Source organism: Rhinoderma darwinii (genome assembly GCF_050947455.1).
Source record: "Rhinoderma darwinii isolate aRhiDar2 chromosome 12 unlocalized genomic scaffold, aRhiDar2.hap1 SUPER_12_unloc_5, whole genome shotgun sequence".
Lineage (NCBI taxonomy): Eukaryota > Metazoa > Chordata > Amphibia > Anura > Rhinodermatidae > Rhinoderma > Rhinoderma darwinii.
In genome coordinates, this window is record NW_027461876.1 from 364,319 (window position 1) to 382,799 (window position 18,481).

The following is an 18,481-nucleotide window of genomic DNA, read 5'->3' on the forward strand; positions in this document are numbered from 1 at the left end:
ACCACCAAAAGAGACCTGAAAGGGAAGCAAGATTTTATTACGTTTCATATTTACGGGAAATACCTGTGCGCCCAAGTGACCTCCCCGATGATCACTTAGGCACGGAAGTTTTCCGGCTGCTTATTCTTATGCCTAGGACAGGTGTTCACTTGATGTTTGTCATCCCCACAATAGAAGCAGAGACTATTCTTCCAGCGGAACTCTCTACGTTGTCGGGGGGACACGGAGGCCCCGAGTTGCATGGGTACCTCCGAGTCTTCCGTGGAAGAGCGAAGCAACAGGACCTCAGGAGGCATCATGGGGGAGTCAGAGGGGAAAACAAAAAACCGTTCAAGTTGTCGTTTCCTGAGACGTCGGTCAAGTCGTACCGCTAAAGCCATAGCCTGGTCTAAGGAGTCAGAACAGGGATAGCTAACTAGCAGGTCTTTCAGGGCGTTCGACAGACCCATCCTAAACTGGCACCTTAAGGCAGGGTCATTCCACCGAGAAGCTACGCACCACTTCCTAAAGTCAGAGCAATACTCCTCCACAGGTCTCTTACCCTGACGTAAGGTCACCAGCTGACTCTCGGCAAAGGCAGTCCTGTCAGTCTCGTCATAAATGAGTCAGAGAGCAGAAAAGAAACGGTCAACGGAGGAAAGTTCAGGGGCGTCAGGAGCCAGGGAGAAGGCCCATTTTTGGGGCCCTTACTGGAGCCGGGACATAATTATACCCACCAGCTGGCTCTCAGAACCTGAGGAGTGGGGCTTTAAGCGAAAGTAGAGCTTACAACTCTCCCGAAAGGAGAGAAAAGTCCTCCGGTCCCCTGAGAACTGGTCAGGCAACTTGAGGTGGGGTTCAAGAGGTGAGGTGAGGGGTACTACCATGGCAGTGTCAGGCTGGTTGACCCTCTGAGCCAGGGCCTGGACCTGTAGGGAGAGACCCTGCATTTGCTGGGCCAGGGTCTCAAGGGGGTTGATAGTAGTGTCAGGGACCAGGGTAGACTAGGTATATGGGCTTGTGATTATGTAATGACGGGGGTAGGGAAACGGACAAGTGAGCCCTAATCTACCCGCCACTCTGTCCCTGCCTACTTGCAACGACCCGCCCTAGGCGACAGGGTACAACTGGGCGGCGGTCCCTACGCTCAGTAAGTGCACGAGACAAACAGACAAGCTAAGGGAAAAGGGGCAGTTGCCCACGGCAACACCGTGAGCAACAAGAGTGGTGAACGAGCCGAGTCAAACCAGGAGAGAACGAGGTACCAAACGCAGAGCAGGAGAGTAGTCAGTAAGCCAGGGTCAGTAAGGAGCAGGATCAAATAGCAGAAGCTGTAGCTGGGCCAGGAAACCACACGAGAAGAATCACAAGCAAAGGAGGAACAGGAAAGGCAGGTATAAATAGACAGAGGGCGGGAGCTAGCTCCATCTGGCCAGGCTGCGATAGGCTCTCCCACTCCTAAGCCTGCCATCCTGAGTGGTGGAAGATGGAGTCAGTCTCAGAGACATAGACTCAGGTGCAGACTGATTACCTATGGGCGTATACACAGAAGTTGTGCCTGGCAGATCCTTTACAATAAGGCAATGAGGTTGTTTTACCACATGCCAATGCTGCAATTTTGGGAATTGCTCCCTCTAGTGACCAGCACATGGAAATGTTAAAAATTAGAATCTAATTTATAATATTTCCTGACTTGTGAAAAAATTAAAAAAATTAAAACAATGTGTAATCATTTATATATTAACTGTTTAACTGAAAAAAAAAATTCTAGCGACACATTCCCTTTAATACTGGCGTTTCATACACCAGTCCTATTAACCCCTTAAGGACGCAGCCTAGTTTTGGACTTAAGGCTCAGAGCCCATTTTTCAAATCTGACATATTTCACTTTATGTGGTAATAACGTCGGAATGCTTAAACCTATCCAAGCGATTCTGAGATTGTTTTCTCGTGACACATTGGGCTTCATGTTTGTGGTAAAATTTGGTCCGTATATTCAGTGTTTATTGGTGAAAAATTGCAAAATTTAGAGAAAATTTTGAAAAAATAGCATTTTTCAGAATTTAAATGTATCTGCTTGTAAAACAGACAGTTATAACACCCAAAATAGTTACTAGTTCACACTTCCCATATGTCTACTTTAGATTGGCATCGTTTTTTGAACATTCTTTTATTTTTCTTGGACGTTACAAGGCTTAGAACATAAACAGCAATTTCTCATATTTTTAAGAAAATTTCAAAAGCCTTTTTTTTAAGGTACTTCTTCAGTTCTGAAGAGGCTTTGAGGGGCCTATGTATTAGAAACCCTGATAAAACACCCCATTTTAAAAACTAGACCCCTCAAAGTATTCAAAACAGCATTTAGAAAGTTTTTTAACCCTTCAGGCATTTCACAGGAATTAAAGCAAAGTGGAGGTGAAATTTGCAAATTTCATTTTTCTTGCTGAATTTCAATTTTATTCATTTTTTTCTGTAACACAGAAGGTTTTACCAGAAAAACACTACTAAATATGTATTGTCCAGATTCTGCAGTTTTTAGAAATGTCCCACATGTGGCTCTACTGCGCTCATGGACTAAAACACAAGCCCTAGACGCAAAGAAGCACCTAGTGCATTTTGAGTCCTCTTTTTTATTAGAATATATTTAAGGCAGCATGCCAGGTTTGAAGAGGTGTTGAGGTGCCAAAACAATCCCCGAATAGTGACCCCATTTTGGAAACTACACCCCTCAAGGAATTAATTTATGGTTGTTGTTACCATTTTGACCACACAGTTTTTTCACAGCACCTATTTGAATTGGGCTGTGAAATTAAAAAAATTTCATTTTTTCCAATAAGATGTCATTTGTGATCAAAATTTATTATTTTCACAGGGAACAAAATACCCCATTTTGTTGCCCAATTTGTCCTTAGTGTGGCAATACCCCATTTGTGGTGATAAACTGCCGTTTGGGCCCATGGGAGGGCTCAGAATGAAAGGAGCGCTATGTGTTTGTTGGAGTCCAGATTTTGCTGGATTGGTTTTCGGGTGCCATGTTGCATTTGCAGAGCCCCAGAGGTATCAAAGCAATGGAAACCCACAGAAGTGATCCCATTTTAGAAACCACACCCCTCAAGGAATTCATTTATGGGTGTTGTGACCATTTTGACCCCATAGTTTTTTCACAGAACTTATTTGAATTGGGCTTGGAATTAAAACAAAATTAATTTTTTCAAATAATATGTAGTTTTGGCTGAAAATTTCTTATTTTCAGAAGAAATAAAATACCCCATTCTGTTGCGCAATTTGTCCTGAGTGCGGCAATACCCCATTTGTGGTGATAAACTGCCGTTTGGGCCCATGGGAGGGCTCAGAACGAAAAGACCACCATTTGGCCTACTGGGGATTTTCTCGTGCAAAGTCATGTGTGCAGAAGCCCCAGTACAGTTGAAACCCGCAAGAAGTGACCCCGTTTTAAAAACTACACCCTTAAGGCATTCATCTAGAGGTGTAGTGAGCATTTTGACCGGAGAGATACACCCCATAAACTGTAATGTGGGTTCTTCCGGGTATGGCAATACCCTCAATGTGGCTGTTATCAGCTGCCTGGGCACACAGCAGGGCTCAGAAGGGAAAGATAAGGGGGGATAAGCTGTGCGGAGTGCGTCAGGGTAAGTAGAATTGGGGTAAATTATAAAACAAGGGATGTATGATAAATTTGAACACTCTTTCATACAGAGCCCTGGTTTTTTGGGACACGTGTCACATTGATATATTGTGTCCTCCCTTATCCCCCTCTTATAGCAGACTTTGCACCTCTTTTGACTTTTTCCCTTCTTGCCAGTTTGGGGAACTTCTCCTGGAAAGTGTTGCCGCCCTGGTACGATGCGTGTGGTCCCGCTTCCAGAAGTACTGGGTGCCACCTCTTGAAATTCCAGGAAAGTTCCCCTTTGGCCTGTACATCGACGTAGCACGTACACATTGAACAATGCCATCTGTATGATGTGCCCGGCCAGCTTCTTATACCACACCGCATGGCGCTGTAGGGCATCAGGACTTGATCTGAGAAGTCCACCCCTCCCATGTACCTATTGTAGTCCAGGATGCAGTCTGGTTTAGGGGTCTCTGTACTGGTACCGCGTACAGGTACATGGGTACTGGTGTGACATCTCTCTTGTCCTTGTACTTGACACACAATATGTTGCTACTAGAATGTGCCCTGCGCTCACCACTTCTTGTTTGCCCTGCAGAGTCTTAGGGAGGCCTCTCAGATTTCTTCTAGCAGTGCCGCATGCCGCAGGACTGGAAGCGAGGCAGTTGAAGAGTGGGATGCCGGTATAAAAATTATCCAGGTAGAGGTGGTAACCCTGGTCCAGCAGTGGGTGCACCAAATCCCACACAATTTTTGCATTAACTCCCAGTAAGGGGGGGCATTATGGGGGCTGAGCACTGGTGTCCTTCCCTTCATATATCCTAAACCTGTAGGTATACCCTGATGCCCTCTCACACAGCTCATACATCTTCACGCCATACCTTGCCCTCTTACCCGGCAGGTACTCGCGGAATTGAACCCTCGCCTTTAAAATCCACCAAGGACTCATCAATAGAAATACACTTCTCGGGGGTGTATGCTTGGGAAAACCGGGCACTGAAACGGTCTAATAGGGGTCTCCGTTTATACAAACGGTCAAAACTGGGGTCATCTCGGGGTGGGCACGGCTCATTATCAGTATGATGTAAGAAGCGAAGTATTGCCTCATTTATTTATTTTTTTAGGTTCCAGTTCAGTTCTAAAGTTGCTTTGAGGGGCCCATATATTAGACACCCCCATCAAACACCCCATTTTAGAAACTAGACCCCTCAAAGTATTCACAACAGCATTTAGAAAGTTTATGAACCCTTTAGGTGTTTCACAGGAATTTAGAGCAAAGTAGAGGTGAAATTAAAAAAAAAATGTTGTCAGAAAATCCTCTTTATACCATTTTTTTTATAACACAAAAGGATTTATCAGAGAAACGCAACTTAATACGTATTGCCCAGATTCTGCAGTTTAGAGAAATATCCCACATGTGGCCCTAGTGTGATAATGGACTGAAGCACCGGCCTCCGAAGCAAAGGAGCACCTAGTGGATTATGAGGCCTCCTTTTTATTAGGCACCATGTCCGGTTTGAAGAGGTCTTGTGGTGCCAAAACAGTGGAAACCCCCCAAAAGTGACCCCATTTTGTAAACTAGACCCCTTGAGGAATCCATTGTAGTTTTCTTGGGGTGCATGCAGCTTTTTGATCAGTTTTTATTCTATTTTTAGAATAAAAATAAAAACAGCTGCAGCCAATCACAGGCCAATCACAGGCTGCAGTGGACAAAGGACCCGTATTTACGCCAGTAATTACGGGAGGAAAAAAATACGCTCGTGTGCATGGGGCCTAAAACAATACCCCACATGTGGTCATAAACGGCTGTTTGGACACATGGCAGGGCTTAGAAGGGAAAGAGCGCCATTTGGCTTTTGGAGCTCAAATTTAGCAGGAATGGTTTGCGGAGGCCATGTCGGATTTGCAAAGCCCCTGAGGAGAAAAAGCAGTGGAAACCCCCACAAGTGACCCCATTTTGGAAACTACACCCCATGAGGAAATTATCTAGGGGTATAGTGAGCATTTTGACGCCACAGGTTTTTTGCATAAATTATTGGAATTAGGTGGTGAAAATGAAAATCTATATGTTTGCAAAGAAAATGTAGGTTTAGCTAATTTGTTTTCATTCCCACAAGACTAAAGGAGAAAAAGCAACCCAACATTTGTAGAGCAGTTCCTCCCGAGTAAAACAATACCCCACGTGTGGTCATAAACGGCTGTTTGAACACACGGCAGGGCTTAGAAAGGAAAGAGCGCCATTTGGAGTTCAAATTTAGCTGGAATGGTTTGCAGAGGCCATGTCACATTTGCAAAGCCCCTGAGTGGCCAAAACAGTTGAAACCCCCCAAAAGTTACTCCATTTGGGAAACTACACCCCTCAAGGAATTTATCTAGGGGTATAGTGAGCATTTAAAAAAAAATGTGTCATTTAAAAATCCATGGATGTGTGATAAACTTTGAAGCACTCCTTTATGCACAGGCCAGATATGTCGGGGCAGGTTTCACAATGATAAGTTGTGTCTCGTCTTCTCCCCCTTTTGTAACACACTTTGCACCTTTTTTGGCTCCTTCCCTTTTTACCAGTGGAGGGGATTCCTCCAGGAAAGTGTTGCCCTTGTACAATACGTGGACCATCGCTTCTAGAAGTACTGGGGCTCTCCCCTTCCTGGTCCCCAAATACAAGGGCCTTGATAAGCACCTCTTGAAAATTAAGGAATGTTCCTGTGCGGCCTGCACATTGGTACAGCACGTAAGCGTTATACAATGCCATCTGTACCATGTGCACGGACAGCTTTTTATACCACACCTCTGTTTTCCGCATGGCACTGTACGGCTTCAGTACTTGATCAGAGAGATCACCCCCTCCCATGTACTTATTGTAGACGAGGATGCAGTCTGGCTTGGGGGTCATTGTGGTGGTACCTTGGACAGGGACAGGGGTTCTGCCGCTACCGTGCATTGTGGTCAACATAAGGACGTCCCTCTTGTCCTTATACTTGACCAGCAACATGTTCTCGCTATTTAGTGACCTGCTTTCTCCTTTTCTTATGGGTTGCCCAATCAGGCCTCTGGTTTTTGCGCACGGTGCCGCATGCTGCAGGACTTCTGGTGGAGAGGCAGTTAAATAGTGGGACGCTGGTATAGAAGTTATCCACGTAAAGGGGGTAACCCTGGTCCAGTAGTGGGTGCACCAAGTCCCACACTATTTTCCCACTAACCCCCAGGACAGGGGGGCATTCTGGGGGTTCTATCCTGGCGTCCTTCCCTTCATAAACCCTAAACCTGTAGGTGCACCCTGAGCTGCTCCCGCACAGCTTCTACATTTTAATTCCATACCTCGCCCTCTTGCTTGGCAGGTATTGGCGGAAATTTAGTCTCCCCGTAAAATGTAAAAAGGACTCGTCCATTGCTATGTTCTTTTCGGGGGTGTACACTTCCTGAAATTTGGTGCAGAAATAATCAATCATTGGCCTGATCTTGAATAGGCGGTCGTATGTGGGGTCATCACGGGGCGGGCACTGTGCATTATCCTTATAATACAAAAATTTCAAAATTATTTTAAAACGTGCCCGGGTCATTGCCATGCGGTATAATGGGGTGCTGTATAAACTGTCCGCACAGGACAAATAGGAAAGGTGGTGGTGTATGTCTGTATGTGAGAAGTGATATGAAGGCGGTGGTGTATGTCTGTATGTGAGAAGTGATATGAAGGCGGTGGTGTATGTCTGTATGTGAGAAGTGATATGAAGGTGGTGGTGTATGTCTGTATGTGAGAAGTGATATGAAGGCGGTGGTGTATGTCTGTATGTGAGAAGTGATATGAAGGCGGTGGTATATGTCTGTATGTGAGAAATGATATGAAGGCGAGTCTGAAAGAGACAATAGTGGGTGAATACTGTGAGGAGGTTGAAACCTTGTGGGTGGAACTAGAAAGGGAGGTAAACACTGAAAAAATTACTTTTGGTGTAATCTATAGACCCCCCAATATAACTGAGGAGATGGAAGTTCAGCTATATAAACAGATGGAGCGGGCTGCACAGGCGGGTACTGTAGTGATAATGGGAGATTTTAATTTCCGGGATATTAATTGGTGTCATGGTTCAGCTTCAACTGCAAAGGGGAGACATTTCCTCAACCTGTTGCAGGAAAATTTTATGGGCCAGTTTGTGGAAGACCCGACTAGAGGTGAAGCTCTGTTGGATCTGGTCATTTCTAATAATGCAGATCTTGTTGGGAACGTCAATGTTCGTGAAAATCTCGGTAACAGTGATCATAATATAGTTACATTTTACCTATACTGTAAAAAACAAACGCAGGCTGGGAGGGCAAAAACATTTAATTTTAAGAAAGCCAATTTCCCCAGGATGAAGGCGGCAATTCAGGATATAGACTGGGAAGAACTAATGTAAAATAATGGAACAAATGATAAATGGGAGATTTTCAAATCTACTTTGAGTTATTATAGTGCAAAATGTATTCCTATAGGTAACAAGTATAAACGACTCAAATTAAATCCCACATGGCTTACACCTTCTGTGAAAGGGGCAATACATGACAAAAAAAGGGCATTTAAAAAATACAAATCTGAGGGTACATCTGAAGCCTTTGTAAAATATAAAGAGCTTAATAAAATCTGTAAAAATGTAATAAAATTAGCAAAAATACTAAATGAAAGGCAGGTGGCCAATGATAGTAAAACAAATCCCAAAAAATTCTTCAAGTATATAAATGCTAAAAAGCCAAGGTCTGAACATGTAGGACCCCTAGATATTGGTAATGGGGAGTTGGTCACAGGCGATCAAGAGAATGCAGTGTTACTAAATGGGTTCTTTAGCTCTGTATATACAACTGAAGAAAGAGCAGCTGATGTAGCCGGTGCCTGTGCTGTTAATATATCAGTTGATATACTGAATTGGATGAATGTATATATGGTCCAAGCTAAATTAAATAAAATAAATGTGCACAAGGCCCCGGGACCAGATGGGTTACACCCTAGAGTTCTTAAAGAGCTTAGTTCAGTTATTTCTGTCCCCCTTTTCATAATATTCAGAGAATCTCTAGTGACTGGTATAGTGCCAAGGGACTGGCGCAGCGCAAATGTGGTGCCTATTTTCAAAAAGGGCTCTAGGTCTTCCCCGGGTAATTATAGACCAGTAAGCTTAACATCCATCGTGGGGAAAATGTTTGAGGGGCTATTGAGGGACTATATACAGGATTATGTGACAATAAATAGTATTATAAGTGACAGCCAGCACGGTTTTACTAAGGACAGAAGTTGTCAAACTAACCTAATCTGTTTTTATGAAGATGTGAGCAGAAGTCTAAACAGAGGGGCCGCTGTGGATTTAGTGTTTTTGGACTTTGCAAAGGCATTTGACACTGTCCCTCATAGACGTCTAATGGGTAAATTAAGGACTATAGGTTTAGAAAATATAGTTTGTAATTGGATTGAGAATTGGCTCAAGGACCGTATCCAGAGAGTTGTGGTCAATGATTCCTACTCTGAATGGTCCCCGGTAATAAGTGGTGTACCCCAGGGTTCAGTGCTTGGACCACTTTTATTCAACTTATTTATTAATGATATAGAAGATGGGATTAATAGCACTATTTCTATTTTTGCAGATGACACCAAGCTATGTAATATAGTTCAGTCTATGGAAGATGTTCATGAATTGCAGGCAGATTTAAACAAACTAAGTGTTTGGGCGTCCACTTGGCAAATGAAGTTTAATGTAGATAAATGTAAAGTTATGCATCTGGGTACCAACAACCTGCATGCATCATATGTCCTAGGGGGAGCTACACTGGGGGAGTCACTTGTTGAGAAGGATCTGGGTGTTCTTGTAAATCATAAACTCAATAACAGCATGCAGTGTCAATCAGCTGCTTCAAAGGCCAGCAGGATATTGTCGTGTATTAAAAGAGGCATGGACACACGGGATAGGGATGTAATATTGCCACTTTACAAAGCATTAGTGAGGCCTCATCTAGAATATGCAGTTCAGTTCTGGGCTCCAGTTCATAGAAAGGATGCCCTGGAGTTGGAAAAAATACAAAGAAGAGCAACGAAACTAATTAGGGGCATGGAGAATTTAAGTTATGAGGAAAGATTGAAAGAATTAAACATATTTAGCCTTGAGGAAAGACGACTTGAGCTACAACTGTGTCGCTGCGCTATTAAAAATGTAGTGACCGAACTTCAGTTAAAAAAAGCTGAATGTCCGTCAGTAAACAGACGCTGACGAGAAGCTGTAGATTTACTCAAACTGTATAAATAACATATAGCTATAACTTCTGCTATATATTTATTTTACAAAACGGACATCAGTAAACGTCCGCTACTCTAACGCCCTAACGCTACCCTGCGTAAACAAATGACCACCGAGGCTGATTATTAGACTCAGCACTCAGTGGCCCCAGGGCGCACCCAAAAAAAAGGTGCAGTAAAAAAAAGGCCACAAAATAAAAACCCTGCACCTATAATTGATCCGATCAGTGATGACGGTCACTGATCAGCGCTCAGCGGCACAGGAAGCACACAGTAAATTGGTGCGGGTAGAAAAAGATGAAAAAAACGTAGCGTCAAAAAAAATTACCTGCAGCAGGAAGCAGTCAGATGAAGACGTCACAGCAGGATGGCAGCACAGAAGGCCTCAGATTCGGTAAGTATGGCTCACAGACGGTCACACCAGCTCTGCTCACCGTTCCTAACCGGAATGAGGTGGGCAGAGCTGGTGGAGGGTGTTTCAAACACTCGCCATGGCTGCGATTGGTCAATCGGTGCAGACCAACCAATCGTAGCGATCGGGGGGATGGCATCCCTGCCACCTCGTCATCGCTACATGGCAGGGACTGGTGCTGTCCTAGGCAGCACCAATCACCACCATATCACTGTGCCCTGTGGCACAGTGATTGGTGAAAGCCGCAAACAGCCGCAATTGGCCGGTCTGAATTGACCGGCCAATTGCAGCGATTGCCGATGAGGGGCGGTTGAGCCACCCCCCTAGCCCTCGCGTAAAGATGGTCTGCTGTTATGAACAGCAGCCATCTTTACTTTGTAACTTTTATTTTTTCCACTGTAACCCCTTCTTCATTTGGCGTATGGATACGGCAATTTGCGGGAAGTCATGGCTTTCCATGACGTATCTATACGGCAAATGTCGGGAAGGGGTTAAACCACTAGCCGTGATCATATAAGCTACAGTGGCATCACCACGGGTATGCTAAAGCACCACGCCTCCCAGGGTCCGTCCCTTAGAGAAGCCCATGGATTTTTAATTGACATATTTTTTAAATGCTCACTATACCCCTTGTTAAATTCCTTGAGGGGTGTAGTTTCCCAAATGGAGTCACTTTTGGGGGGTTTCCACTGTTTTGGCCACTCAGGGGCTTTGCAAATGTGACATGGCCTCCGCAAACCATTCCAGCTAAATTTGATCTCCAAGTGGCGCTCTTTCCCTTCTGAACCCTGCCGTGTGTCCAAACAGCCGTTTATGACCACGTGTGCCCCTGAACACTAGACTCTGGATATTATATATATACACCACTGACCACCAGACTCTGCATACTATATGTACCACTGACCACCAGACTATGGATACTATATGTACCACTGACCACTAGACTCTGGATACTATATGTACCACTGACCACTAGACTCTGGATACTATATATACCACTGACCACAAGACTCCGGATACTATATGTACCACTGACCACCAGACTGTGGATACTATATATACCACTGGCCACCATACTGTGGACACTTTATGTACCACTGGCCACTAGACTTTGGATACTATATGTACCACTGACCACTAGACTCTGAATACTATATGTACCACTGACCACCAGACTCTGGATACTATATGTACCACTGACCACTAGTCTCTGGATACTATATGTACCACTGACTACTAGACTGTGGATACTATATATACCAATGGCCACCAGACTTTGGATACTATATGTACCACTGACCACCAGACTCTCGATACTATATATACCACTGGCCACCAGACTGTGGATACTATATGTACCACTGACCACCAGACTGTGGATACTTTATGTACCACTGGCCACCAGACTTCGGATACTCTATGTACTACTGACTACTGGAAACCACATGTAAGTGGATAAGGGTTAGTTCACCACCACTGGATTAGGGATCGGAGGCGGCTGTATGACAATAGGGACTAGTGATGAGGCCGGTCAGAGTTTGTGTTTAGTCAGTATTCATGTTAGTCGGCAGAGTCACAGGTGGAGTGAAACACGTGGGGCGATGGGGGTGATGGACGGTACATTGAGTGGTGTCATCCTCATGTTCCATTGGTGTCGGTACTGCAGGTTTCTTCCAGCGACATAACATATATGATCCCCGTATGGTAAGTTCTTTCTTACGTTTTTTCCTATATGACATTTTATGGCCTGTCACATAAAGGTGAGGTACCCACCAGGGCCGTATTTACCATTAGATACCTGCGGGCACCACATCACTGTAGTACTACCGATAATGAATCCTCTTCCTGTGTGTTTTCCGATTTTATGTAACTAAAGCTTAATCGCTGTATAAATGAAAAGTTCTACAACTTCCTAATCTACTTTATGTTTCTTAGCTGAGAGCAGGACTAGCGATGTACAGGTTCACTGCATCTGAATGTAAGCAAGAGTGTCCTCATTCACTGACAGCAAACAGATCTTGAAAATGGTGAGTAATTGAAACATAAATGATATTATAAAGTTGTAGAACTTCTCATGTATACAGGAATAAAGTATTTATTATATGGGGGCATGGCTGTAAATATGCCCCCGGATATGACGACTCCTTGTATAGACCAGTCCTATTGGATCTCTCGGTGTGGACGTCTCTGCAGGGGATTTTTCTTCTTCGTGAATGTTGATCTCTGGTGTGAAGGATCTGGTAACAGGAGCATCCATGAGGTATTGTAAAAACCTGACAACCCCTGTAAGGCTCTGTTCACACCACATTTGGGCTTTAAATCTGACATATACCTTTAAAGTGTAGCTAAACGTTTGACAAACTTCTGACATGTCATAGTGACATAGTGACACGTCAGAAGATTGGATTGGTGGGGGTCCGAGCACTGAGACCCCCACCAATCACTAGAATGAAGCAGCTGAAGCCCCCGTGTGAGCGCTCAGTCGCTTCGTGTTTGTTCGGCTTTTTCCAGAAATAAATGTATCGGTGAACGGACTCAATAGAAAGTCTATGAGCCGATACATTTTTCCGGAAAAAGCCGAACAGACAGGAAGCGGCTGAGCGCTCACACGAGACCTTCAGCTGCTTCGTTCTAGTGATTGGTGGGGGTCTCAGAGCTCGGACAACATTTACTACACAGAAGTCCAATGGGAATAAAAACAAGCACAAAGATGTAGGGGGTAAAAGGAAAGTTTTATTTACAGATAAGGGAAGGTTATATTTTATTATTAGGAGATTATTCTAGAAGTATTAAGACTACTATTATTATATACTGTGTATATGTATGTGTCATCTATTTATCTATTATACTAAACCTATCTAAAGGCCGTGTTGATCCAGAGGAAGGCGAAACCCCCCTGTGAGGAATGAGCCAATTGTCCTCATATTAGGGGGAAAAATTCCTTCCTGACCCCAAATATGGCGATCGGCATAAATCCCAGGATCAAAGGCTGAAGTGTAACATGTGTAATATGGGGAAAGACTAGGGGAAAATTATTCATTTTTTTTTTTATTATTATTTTTAATGAACTACTGTATTTATTTATGTGTAAACTATAAATTGTATTAAATTAAGAATTATTTTTAATTATTTTCTATATTTATATTATGTTACTTATGTGTGTTACTACTTATTACTCTATCATCCTAAACCTATTTAAGGCCGTGTAGATCCAGAGGAAGGCGAAAACCCCCTGTGAGGAATGAGCCAATTGTCCTCATATTAAGGGGGGAAAATTCCTTCCTGACCCCAAATATGGCGATCAGAATAATCCCAGGATCAAAGGCTAAAGTCTAATCTAAATGTACTATGTGTCTATATGCGGGTGTCTATACTTATCATGTAGTGTGGTGTCTATACTTATGATATAGTGGGGTGATGTGGGTGATGTGAGTGATGTGGGTGATGTGGGTGCATTACTTACCTGGCCTGTGCTGAGGTGAGATCAGGTATAATGGCCGCTCCGGCCCCAGGACTACAACATGCGGCTATTATTCCTGATCTCCCCAGATGGAAACTAAGCACAGGCCGCTCCTGGGGGGTGTAGAGGATCTTCAGGCTGGAGTGATGTCAGATGCCTGCCTGGGATTGGAGGATGGCAAGTCAAGGCTCTGGGGCAGCAGCAAGATGGCAGAGGTGTGGCATGAAGATGGTAAGGAGAGAGATGATGGTCTGGGCAGCCGAGGTGACATACAGCAGCAGAGACATGAGGCGCGGGTCAGGAGGCATGAAGTTCTGGGCCCTTGTCCTGAGATCTTATCGGGTCCAGCTTGGTGACATGAAGCTGAACCCGGCCAAGGGGTGAAGGGCTTTGTTATTCTCTGGCCACTTCAGATGTTGGTTCTCCAGAACGGGCACAAATGGTGTAAATGGTGGCTGTGCCCTCCTCTCCTGCAGTTCCTCCCAGCCGATGGTGGAGAAGAATGGATGCTCTCTGATGTTCCCGCACACACCGAGGCGCCTCTTAGAATTTTTACGGACCAGTCTCTTGGTCAGATGTTTCACGTCAGGATTAAGCCAAGTTGGAAATTTAGGCTTCGCGGTGGTGATGGCTTTGATAGCCATTTGCCTGACGGGGCCGTTGTAAAATGGGGAGCGTCCTGCTGCCATCCTGGACACCACAATCCCCAGGCTCCACCAGTCAACTGCGGTGCCGTATTTTTTTCTAAGAAGCACCTCGGGGGCCATGTAATGCAACGTTCCCGTCACTCCACGGATCTTATTGGAGGCGGTGACGCCATCTTGGGCCAATCCCAGGTCGATGATACGGACGTGGCCATCTGCATCCAACATTATATTCTCCGGCTTTAGATCTCTGCAAAGAAATAAGACGAGAGAATGACAAATCCGCCCAGTGATCCAGGAGACGGGGGATGGGTCATTGCACCACCAAGCAGAATAGCCATTCAGGAATGTAGGAAAGCGGGGTGCACTGTTTCCAGCATGTAAAGGAGAATGAAAGAAGGGGGAAGTTCTGCTTACCGGTGGACGATGTTGTGTCCATGGAGGAACTGGAGGCCACATATCATCTCTGCTGTGTAGAATCTGATGGGGAGAACAGAGCGGAGTCTCAATGTCATGAAATCTTCCTCTATCAATTCCCTAATATCATGTTATGATGGAGTGTGTGCGGTCTCTAGCAGAGAAGAGGCGCTGATTATGGCAGCCTGTATTCTGCATTCTCTGTATTATCCTTCATCTGACCTCCCCTCACCTTTTCTTCTTTCCACCCCCCTCAGTCTCCTGATTATTTACTCGCCTTACGTTGCCGATGTTCAAGCAGCCGCACATCCTGATCAAAGCCTCCAGGCTGCCACCGGACAGATACTCCGTGATAAAAAATGCCCGCTCCTCAGATTGATGTGCGGCATAGAGGTGGCATAGGAACGGGCAGTGTCTGGCCGCTAGGAGTATCCGCCGCTCTCTCATAATTTCGTCCGTATTGTCCCGTTTGGTGATCATTTTTACGGCCATGTAGGTGTTTCGGCCGGGGACTGATGCCAGGACCACCTGAGGAAAACAAATGGAGATTACTCATGAGAAGAAGAAGAAGGAACAGGGGTGGACAGAGAGGTGGGTCAGTCGGGTAGTGCCCAGGACTCTACAGCAGAACAAAGCTGAGCTCCCAGCATAATGCAGTGTCTGCTGTTGGGTCCTGTATGGAGAGGTCTTCACGCCTTACCCACATTTGACATAATTATCTTAGTTGGTGGGGGTAGTATGGAGCAGGATCATACGCTATAATAGCGACCGTGGCATCTAAACAGTTAAATAGAGGTAAGCTCCCGCTGTCACCCCATAACCCCTACCCGCAACGCGATCACAGTGTGTAGATAGTTGTCATGGCAGCCAGGGGGCCTAATGAAGACCCCAAGGTCTGCTAACTTGGTCCTCCTACTAAGCTTAATAGGAGGAGGCTAAAAGAACAATTCAAGCGATACATAAATATTGCAGTCAAAATAAATAAATAAACTTTTTTCTATTTCGTTTTGTTTAGCTCCTCGAAAAATGGAATAAAAAGTTAAAAAGAGATTAAAAGTTTTATGTAACCCAAAATAGTACCAATAAACAGTACAGCTCGCCCCACAAAAAACAAGTCCTCACACCGCCCCATCAACAGAAAAATAAAAAAAATTCTGGGTTTCAGAATATGGAGACACAACAAATTAATGTTTTTACAAATTGTTTTTATTGGATAAAAAGTATAAAAAATAAAACAATATAATTTTGGTATCCCCGTTATTGTACTGACCCGCAGAATAAAGGTAACGTGTCATTTTTACCACTTAGTTAACACCATAAAAGCCAAATTATTAAACCAATGGAGGAATTGCTGTTTTGTTTTTTTTTGCTATTTCACCTAAAAAAAAACAGCCTTTTACAATGTTCCCAGTAAATGATATGGAACATTGAATGGAGCCATTAAAAACTACAACTCGTGCCCCCAAAAATCAAAATCTCTCATATGTCGACAGAAAAATACTAAAATGAAAAACTAAAGTAGTGGTTATGGGGGCAGGAATACTTCTGGATGTCCTATTAGGCATCCCATAGGAGAACACTACACCCATCATCCATCCAGCATAACATGGTGACAACAGAGAACAATTGATGGAGATAAAAGGTCAACTTTAGGTTTACCACCCTATAAAATGAAATATTTCGATATTATACTCACTTTGCCAAAGCTGCCCCTACCCAGGACCTGGTGGATGGTGAAGCGGCTGATGGTAAGCCTGGCATAGGGGCTGGATGTTCCAGGGTCTTGGCTGCTCCCAGGTCTTGGCTCCTCATCCTCCAATCCTCTGTCCTTGGCTCCTCTCCTCTTCTTCGTCATCTTCTTGAATCCGGTGACGCTGTCCTCCTCCCTCTTCCTCTTCTCCTCTTCTCTCTTCTCGCCGTCTTCTCCATGTCCATTGGACGCCATTTTCACCAATATCTTCCTACCTGTAGACTTCAGTCCGATCGCTGCCGTCGACAGTTGAAAGTAAACGGCAGTTGGTCGTGTGCAGGTCACATGATGTCAGAGGTCATGGAATCCTCAGGTGGCACCTGCCTGGCAGTAACCTGCTCTACCATGTCTGATGTGGGCATCATGAGTGCCAGTCTAGTGTGCAGAGCTGTGTTTCCCAACCAGGGTTTCTTATGGCCTGGTCAGGGGTCTGCAGAACACAGTAGCAATGCATGCCACTCCTACAGTAGAGATAAACAACGGTTATTTGCTCATGTTATTGGCAAAACCCTTTTCATCCATAATATAGAATCTGGGTTTATATTTAGGGGTCTGTATTTATTTAGGGGTCTGGTCTGGGGTCTGTATTTATTTAGGGGTCTGGTTTGGGGTCTGTATTCAATTAGGGGTCTAGTCTGGGGTCTGTTTTTATTTAGGGGTTCAGTCTGGGGTCTGTATTTATTTGGGGGTCCGGTCTGGGGTCTGAATTTATTTAGGGGTCTGGTCTGGGGTCTGTAAATATTTAGGAGTCTGGTCTGGGGTCTGCATTTATTTAGGGGTCTGGTCTGGGGTCTGCATTTACTTAGGGGTCTGGTCTGGGGTCTGTATTTATTTAGGGGTCTGGTCTGGGGTCTGCATTAATTTGGGGTCTAGTCTGGGGTCTGTATTTATTTAGGGGTCCGGTCTGGGGTCTGCATTAATTTGGGGGTCTAGTCTGGGGTCTATTTATTTAGGGGTCTAGTCTGGGGTCTGCACTCATTTAGGGGTCTAGTCTGGGTCTGTATTTATTTAGGGGTCTGGTCTGGGGTCTGCACTCATTTAGGGGTCTAGTCTGGGTCTGTATTTATTTAGGGGTCTGGTTTGGGGTCTGTATTTATTTAGGGGTCTAGTCTTGGGTCTGCATTTATTTAGGGGTCTGGTCTGGGGTCTGTATTTATTTAGGGGTCTGGTCTGGGGTCTGTATTCATTTAGGGGTCTGGTCTGTGGTCTGTGTTTATTAAGGGATCTGGTCTAGGGTCTGTATTTATTTAGGGGTTCAGTCTTGGGTCTGTATTTATTTAGGAGTCTGGTCTGGGGTCTGTATTTATTTAGGGGTCTGGTCTGGGGTCTGCATTAATTTGGGGGTCTGGTCTGGGGTCTGTATTTATTTAGGGGTCTAGTCTTGGATCTGTATTTATTTAGGGGTCTGTGGTCTGCTTTAATTTAGGGGTCTGCTCTGTGGTCTGTATTTATTTAGGGGTCTGGTATGGGGTCTGTATTCATTTAGGGGTCTAGTCTTGGGTCTGTATTTATTTAGGGGTCTGGTCTGGGGTCTGTATTTATTTTGGTGTCTGGTCTGTGGTCTGCATTAATTTAGGAGTCTGCTCTGGGGTCTGTATTTATTTAGGGGTCTGGTTTGGGGTCTGTATTCATTTAGGGGTCTAGTCTGGGGTCTGTATTTATTTTGGGGTCCAGTCTGGGGTCTGTATTTATTTAGGGGTCCGGTCTGGGGTCTGGATTTATTTAGGGTTCTGGTCTGGGGTCTGTAAATATTTTGGGGTCTGGTCTGTGGTCTGCATTGATTTAGGGGTCTAGTCTGGGGTCTATATTTATTTAGGGGTCTGGTCTGGGGTCTGTATTTATTTAGGGGCCTAGTCTTGGGTCTGTATTTATTTATGGGTCTGGTCTAGTGTCTGCATTTATTTAGGGGTCTGGTCTGGGGTCTATATTTATTTAGGG

At 44.6% G+C, this 18,481-nt stretch overlaps 2 protein-coding genes across 2 annotated transcripts; both read right to left on the reverse strand.

Annotated features, from left to right (window-relative positions):
• Positions 1 to 12,998: 12,998 nt before the first annotated feature.
• On the reverse strand, positions 12,999 to 14,955 carry LOC142698180 (protein kinase C delta type-like). Its single transcript, XM_075847836.1, has 2 exons — positions 14,794 to 14,955; positions 12,999 to 14,626 (listed from the first exon to the last, which is right to left on the reverse strand). The coding sequence occupies exons 1-2, from the start codon at positions 14,889 to 14,891 to the stop codon at positions 14,068 to 14,070; spliced, it is 657 nt and encodes a 218-aa protein (XP_075703951.1). The 5' UTR covers positions 14,892 to 14,955; the 3' UTR covers positions 12,999 to 14,067.
• Positions 14,956 to 15,021: 66 nt separating this feature from the next.
• LOC142698168 (protein kinase C-like 1) lies at positions 15,022 to 16,814 on the reverse strand. Its single transcript, XM_075847829.1, has 2 exons — positions 16,490 to 16,814; positions 15,022 to 15,321 (listed from the first exon to the last, which is right to left on the reverse strand). The coding sequence occupies exons 1-2, from the start codon at positions 16,736 to 16,738 to the stop codon at positions 15,022 to 15,024; spliced, it is 549 nt and encodes a 182-aa protein (XP_075703944.1). The 5' UTR covers positions 16,739 to 16,814.
• Between the last annotated feature and the right edge of the window lie 1,667 nt (positions 16,815 to 18,481).

Excerpts from the sequence above, each read along its gene's own strand:
- LOC142698168 (XM_075847829.1), bottom strand. The coding sequence starts at position 16,738 with ATGGCGTCCAATGGACATGGAGAAGACGGCGAGAAGAGAGAAGAGGAG. Across the intron at positions 15,322-16,489 it reads GTAGGGGCAGCTTTGGCAAA|GTGGTCCTGGCATCAGTCCC; the intron begins GTGAGTATAATA and ends TGTTTTCCTCAG.
- LOC142698180 (XM_075847836.1), bottom strand. The coding sequence starts at position 14,891 with ATGACATTGAGACTCCGCTCTGTTCTCCCCATCAGATTCTACACAGCA. Across the intron at positions 14,627-14,793 it reads GGACACAACATCGTCCACCG|AGATCTAAAGCCGGAGAATA; the intron begins GTAAGCAGAACT and ends ATTTCTTTGCAG.